Consider the following 7,045-nt stretch of genomic DNA (forward strand, 5'->3'; position numbering starts at 1 on the left):
GCCCCCGAATTGCCGCAGGTGCCGCCCCTCTCCCTTGGCCGCCCCAAGCACCTGCTTGTTAAGCTGGTGCCTGGAGCCGGCCCTGTTTATACTTCATTGAGTAGAAGATGGATTTTTAATTCTTCTGTCCTAACAGGGCCTACCCTGAGCATCTTGCATGTGAAACATTCAGTGTTGTTGGAGGCACTTGGGGGAATTTGCTGGCTGTGTGCATCAGCGCCTGAGTGAGGTTGTAGTAGCTAAGCTGTAGAAGGGCCCTACTAGTAGTGTTAGCTAAGGGGAGAGTTCCTTCAGCTCAAAGAGTTTAGGAGCTGAAGAGCCAGGATTCTAGCCCTGGTCCCCAGTTGCGTGTGATTTAGCTGAGAACTGTTTCTGTCTGCAGTGCACTGATTCATTACAATAATTCAGTAAACTATGTTCCACCTTTGTGACGAGGCATTAGGTTCGGTTCATACTTCTGAAGTGTCCCACATGGAAGAACTAAATGTACCTCAGGCCCGTTCATTCCTGGTATTATGCCTGCTGCCAGTAGTTGCTCTGTTAGTTTGAATTTAACTAATTAGCAGTTTCCCACACTCAAAACTGTGGCTGTGTCTCCATTGTGTAATTACTGCACCCAGCACTCAAACTGGGTCTGTGGTGCTTTTTAGGGAGCTGGCCTACTGGATAACTCCAAAAGGAGCAGCTGTGCTAAGCTTCTCTCAGTTGGAAATTGCTTTTTGCCTCTCTAATGTCTCACTTTGCGTGTGGTAAATTATTGATTTTGGAAGTGCTGAATTGTAGAGGTGAGGCTGCAGAAATGGATTATCCTCAGTAATGGATCCCACGTCTGCACCCATTAAAGCTTTTAAGGCCTCCCACATACTACCGAAGCATTATTTTCTCAGATGGAGAAATCCAAAATGGCCACCATGACGTGTTGGACTCCACAAGGACCCTGCCAAACCACACAGCTATTGAAAGAACAGTATCAGAGAGGCAAACAATCCATAGGTCCAATTATAGATCCTGGGCCAGATTCACTCCTTTGAGCACAGGGCTTGCAGTTTGTACCCTCTATGCACATAGGAACAGCTGTGCTAGAGCGTGATCTGTATGGATTCCCCTCCTGGAGAGCAGCCAAATACTCTGGTAATGGAGGCCATATAAGTACCCAAGATAGATAGATCTCTCGAGACGCCATGTGCCCTTCCTACCACATGTGCAGGTCTTTCAAATCCAGCTGAATGAATGCACAGAAACTTGGGGGCGTCACCTACAAAGGTGGTGCGTACGTGCGTTTGTGTTAAAAGTTGAATTACAGACAGAACTTCTCCATTGGCCCTCGAAAGCTGTGTGTGACTTTTTATTTCTATTAAACAGGTATTGTGTGGAAATCAAAGGGGACGAGGGGGTGGGGAATTAAATGGCATAACCACAGATGACTAGCCTCAGACTACGCAGCATAATCAACATGTCTATGTCCTGGGACCTAATGCCTCCAACAGCAAAATAGCAAAGGCTGGCTGTATCCAAGTGGGAGTTTGACACAAACAGCATTTTCCACAAGAAGCAGATTCCCCAGCAGGTTGTTGGTTTTGTAGTTCCCTTTGTGGAGTGCCGTGAATTCGAATCTAGGGATTGTCACAGCAGCAGATCATGGAGTGTAACCTGAAGCAGAATTGATATTTCTACATGCCTATTTCCTCTTCTCAGGAGACAGATACTGGGTGTTCAAAGACAATAACGTGGAGGAAGGATACCCTCGGCCAATTTCGGATTTTGGCTTGCCACCGGGAGGCATCGACGCTGCTTTTTCCTGGGCCCACAATGACAAGACTTATTTCTTTAAGGACAGTCTCTACTGGCGCTATGACGACCATGAGCGGAGGATGGATCCCGGCTATCCTTCCGAGACCACTTTGTGGAAGGGCATTCCAAGCACGTTAGATGACGCAATGAGATGGTCAGATGGTGAGTCGGTGCTAGCTTAGCAGAGTTTGGTTTTGTTTTGTTTTTAACGTAAGGCCTTGTCTTTACTTAGAAATGTTGTGGCTTTAACTAGGCCAGCATAGTTAAACTGGAGTCAGAAAAAAGGCTTTAGTGCAGACACAGTTATACTAATATAAAAGCGCTTCTACCCATGTAGCGTATTCTGTTTCAGTAAAGCAAAATAAGCGATACCAATATAAAGTGCCTTATCCCAGTATAGCTGCATCTACAATAGGGCTTTTACCAGCATAACTACTCTGGCAAACAAAAATCAGATCCCTTACCAACATAATTATGTCAGTAAAACTTTTAAAGTGTAGCCTGGACCTAACACGCTATTCCAGCAGTGATGCACATTATCACTGGAGTTCTCATGAGACCTTGTGACTACAGCTGTGAAATCTCACCATGCTGCAGTTTTACTCAACGGGAGACAGAGCTGTTATCACAAGAATCTTGTGGTCAGTCTTGCAAGTTGTTGCTCAGTAACTGGACATGTGTCACTGCTTGATGTGTAAAGCATGTCTAATAAGTAGCAAATGCAAGGATGTAGGCAAGTCCGGGTTCTGTATTGCACCGGCCAGGGGCTGCAATATGTCTGACGGCATACATACCACCTTGGGTTGTGATTGGATGAAATAAGCAGAGTTGAACTAGCTCATTTCTTGGGTGGGGGACCTCAGAGGTAAAACCCCAGTAAGATATGTTGAGGACACTCTGCTCTCTGTCAAAACCATGCTGTACGCATACATTAGTAGCAATACCAACCAATGCGTCACATGATATTAAGCGACATGGGGCTTTGGACATAACAATAAATTCCTGATCACTTTGGACATCTTAGGGCATTTTTGCAAAAGTGGAGCATGTGTTCCAGCATCCTAGACAAATTCCAGTGAAGGTAACTCTGTTCTGCTACCCCCATTCCCCTGGTGCTTTGATAGGACAGGAGATTCTTCGCATTTTTTGTCTTGAAAGTGCTGCAGCACTGCCAATCTGGGGTATGTCTAGACTCCGAGCTGAGGGTGTCACTCCCAACTCCAGGAGACATACCCACACTAGCTCTCAACCAGCTAATGTGTTAAAAATAGAATATAGGATGGCAGTGTGAGCTGTAGGGCAGGCTAGCTGCACAAGCACATGCCCATCTGAGGCCCTAAGGGAGGGGAATTGTTTAGCATAGGACAAGAAATTATAGCTAGGAGTACCAGGATGAATTTAATTCTGTGAATGATGAGATTAAATTCCCTAGGCAAGCAGTATACACATCCTCCACTGCACTCAGTTTTTTTAATATGGCAGTCATCCACCTCTAAAGACAATGAGCACCGAACCAGATCAGTTATTGTGTGTCATGCTGCGTATATATGATAGAAGCAGCATTGATACTTGTCTGATGCCAAATAGGTTCTATTGTTTGCTATGAACATTATTCTTTTTCTTGAAGTCTTCAGAATTATTTCCGATCCTACATGTGCTCTGCAACGATACCATGTTCTGGATTTCTGCCTTTGTTATTTATTATCATTTTACACTCATATTGCAACTGTTCGTGCTAGGCACTGTACAAACATGTAGCGAGAGACAGTTCCTGCCCTAAGAAACGGACAACCAAAGGCCCCAATCTTGTCAGTTGCACTGCAGAAATCAGTGGGGATCATTTAGAGCAGCTTGTAGGACTGGGGCCTCCTAAGGTGGTTGATTAGGGCAAAGCAAAGGCAATAGTCTATCCTGTTTTGGCAGTAGTCTGGCTTGATCCGTATCATGCGATGGGTTGGATATGGTGTTTTGTCTTTTGCCGTATTTGTTGAAATTTGAGTTGGGAAAAAATAAGTTAATAAGATATAAAGAGTTTTGATTTTTTAAGTAAGTGTTTGGCAGTGGGTCAGAAAGCTCCTTCTAGGGGAATGAGATTTATTGGTGTGGGGCCTGATCTCCCTGGGGGAGGGGCGGGAAGTTCCGTTAGTGGAGACGTAAAACCATCCATTCCCTCCAGCACAAGCACTACTTACAAGAAAGTGACACTTCCAGGTTTGATTTAGATGTCAAACGAACTATGTAATAGTGACCTGGGAAGAGGGACATCTCCAGGGGCTTATCGGGCTGAACCTTGGAAGCTTTTGAGCATTGCTCATCACTCCCATTGGCAGGTGTCCTTAACGAGCATGGAGCGAGTTCAGGGAATTCAAAATGTACCTGTTCGTGGATGAAATTTACCCCTGGACAAGAGGTCTGTGTGCAACCCACTACACCTCCTGGGCGTGGTGTTCTGTCCCATCTAGTGGCACCGAGACCACTTAGAGAGAGATTAATGAGTCTGCTTCACAGCCTTAGCTAAGGGCCATGTGGCTTTTAGCTCATGCAGTAGAGGCTCGTGCATTTAGCGCCAGAGATCCCAGGTTCGATCCCACCCGCCGACAACCGGGGTCTGTCAGTGGTACATGTGCAAGGCCCTATGAACCACTTAATCCTTTAACATGGGACTTAAGTGATGCCTAAGATGTAGGAGGCCTCTGTGCTGAGGTGTCTTTTTGAAATGCCTGGCTCGCAGGAGCACAGTATATTGTAGGAGTTTCTCTTCCCAGGTCCCTGGTGGATTAAAGGCCTTGAGGTTATCTCTTTAAGAATATGCCAGCGGCATCACAAAACCCTCAGCATATTCTCTCTGGGCACATCAACATATAGGCCCTTCTGTCAAATTAGACATGTGAGGCCTTGCCCATCTTCTTCCCCCACCATAACTGGGCCTTTGGCACCATGGCTGGTGAGTCGTGTGTGTGGCAGACCCCCCCTGACTTGGCCACTGTAGTAGCATACACTTAAAGCCAGCCCTGTAAACAAACAGGTGGCACCATGTCCCTGCCTACTGTGCTGTCGTGAACAGGTGCAAGTGGACAAAAACTCCATTAATCCTGGTGGAGTTGCACCTGCTCCCATCAGCTCAGGATGTTTCCGTTACTGCTGTGTCCAGCTGGGTGTGAGCACCCCTTTGCTGCCATGGAGACTAGTGATAGAGAGCCCCTCCGAGAGCTCATGCCTGCTAACCCTGCATGTCTTTGTTTTTTTCCAGGTGCAACCTATTTCTTCAGGGGCAAGGAGTACTGGAAAGTGTTGGACAATAACCTGGAAGCAGAACCTGGTTACCCTCAGTCCATCGCCAGAGACTGGCTGGTGTGCGGTGACATGCAGTCTGATTCTCCAGACTCAGCAGGGAGCAGCAGGACTGGGGCGCACTCCAAGCAAGGGCAGCACGACGAGAGCCGTTCGGAAAACGGCTACGAGGTCTGCTCATGCACCTCTTCCTCAGATTCCCTCTTGGCCCGCCCGGCACTCAGACTCTCAGCAAGCCTTCTGCTAGCAAGCGTGTGGACAGCAGCAGTGGCTTGCGCAGCACTATGACATCCAGTAACATGGACAAGAAGACGTTACGGTGCTTCAGGGACTGGTGGTGGATAGAATCACACCGTGCTACACTGTTACAGCCGAAACAAACATGCCTAGGAACGTGGCAGCGAAGGTTTCAAGTTCTCCATGAGAAGTGAACTGGGTTTATTTTTATTTTTTAGTTAAAGGTCTAATAATGGACTGTGGGTTCTGCACCTTCTTATTCCCCCAACCAGCTAAAGAATAAAGACGTTGCTGAATATTAGTTACAAAGGTTCCATAGAGATGGAACACTCAGGGTGTGTAAGAACTGCCAAGTAGAGACGGCCTGGATATATTGAAAGGCGACTCTGGTTTCATGAAAACAAACCAGATAGTGGTGAAACCCAGTTGTTATTCCAGGAACAAAAACAGCCCCAGTGTAAGGCTATGGGAAAGATGCAACAGCTGTGCTGACATTCAGTAATGTAACATATGCATCCAAGTGGAGGTATGAGATAGAATGGCATCTTGACTGCACTGGGCTTGATTGCAAAGTGGTACATTTCACAAACAAATCTACGCTGCCAACTGATGTCAAGCTAACCCATGCCAGTTTCTATAGATCAGAAACATATTTGCCTTTATAAAGGACGTGAAAGTCACCTTTGATTCCAGATGTTTAAATGTAAGGGCTTCTCTGTTAAATCTTGGCCACACAAACATAGATACCGTGGTCAGCAGCAGGTATCGATCCCCCTATCTTCAGCATACGCCTTGACTGCTCGAGCTAGAGTAGCTCTTTCAGCTCTGAGCAAGTAGCAGGCTGTTATAAGCACTGAGTGCAGTCGTTCGGCTGAGATGCAGTTACACACACGAAGCCAGTGTAATCCACATGCATCTAACTTTTCTGCTCCCCTAAATTCTATTCTAGATGTATTTCGTGATTGATCGCTGTATACAAAAATCACATTCGTTTAAGGCTTCCTTTGAAGGATCTGTGAGGGACTAAACTTCGAATTGTGGATGCACGCGCTAGTTTTAAACGTATTTTCAAATAGCATGTTCTGCTTTTTGGCTGGCTTCTTATATCAGCCAGACGCCATTATGATACCATCAGTTGTGAATCAATTATTCTATATGCCACTGTCACTGTTTAATTTGGCACCATGAAATACACTAAGGGAGAATGAAGGGGATTAAATGTTTTAAAGTGGGGATCTTGCTCCGTAAAAATGACATCACAAAATTCCATGTTTGTCTCTCCTTCACTTACAGATCCAGTTTGCTCGGTTCACAAGTAAAAAGATGGTTTTATAACTGTCCCCAAACTCTACATGGGACCAGAGAGTCAAGCTGGGTTCTGTCTGGCTCCTGGACCAACACCTGTCCCCTTGACTCAGTGGAGGTGTATTATAGATGTACATATGTGGGGCTCCTATGGTTGGTTGAAATGGTTTAAATTTTACACGTTCCATCAAAAATGTTGTTTGAATTTTGAGCAAAAGATGTTCAGTGAAATCTTCACAAAACTTCTCTCCCCTCTTCCCCCCGCCCCCGCACATACTTTAGACAAACTTTAGAGCTAGCTGAAATTTCTGATATATTGAAGTTTGATTAAGTTTATAAGAACTTGAAGACAGGATGAAATTTCAGAACTGGAAAATAATGATGAAAAGCTTTTCACCATTTTTTCCTTCTGTTTTTCTAC

At 45.6% G+C, this 7,045-nt stretch overlaps 1 protein-coding gene across 1 annotated transcript in view; it reads left to right on the top strand.

Moving 5' to 3' along the window:
• MMP17 (matrix metallopeptidase 17) overlaps window positions 1–6,495 on the top strand; it is a 111,305-nt gene extending 104,810 nt beyond the window's left edge. The window contains exons 9-10 of the mRNA XM_026656940.1: window positions 1,696–1,953; window positions 5,042–6,495. Of these exons, the coding sequence (XP_026512725.1) occupies window positions 1,696–1,953; window positions 5,042–5,370 (587 nt within the window). The 3' untranslated portion in view covers window positions 5,371–6,495. The remainder of the gene's footprint in view (window positions 1–1,695; window positions 1,954–5,041) is intronic.
• Window positions 6,496–7,045: the final 550 nt, after the last annotated feature.

Source organism: Terrapene carolina, unplaced genomic scaffold, assembly GCF_002925995.2.
Source record: "Terrapene carolina triunguis isolate 2854851 unplaced genomic scaffold, T_m_triunguis-2.0 Scaffold234, whole genome shotgun sequence".
NCBI lineage: Eukaryota > Metazoa > Chordata > Testudines > Emydidae > Terrapene > Terrapene triunguis.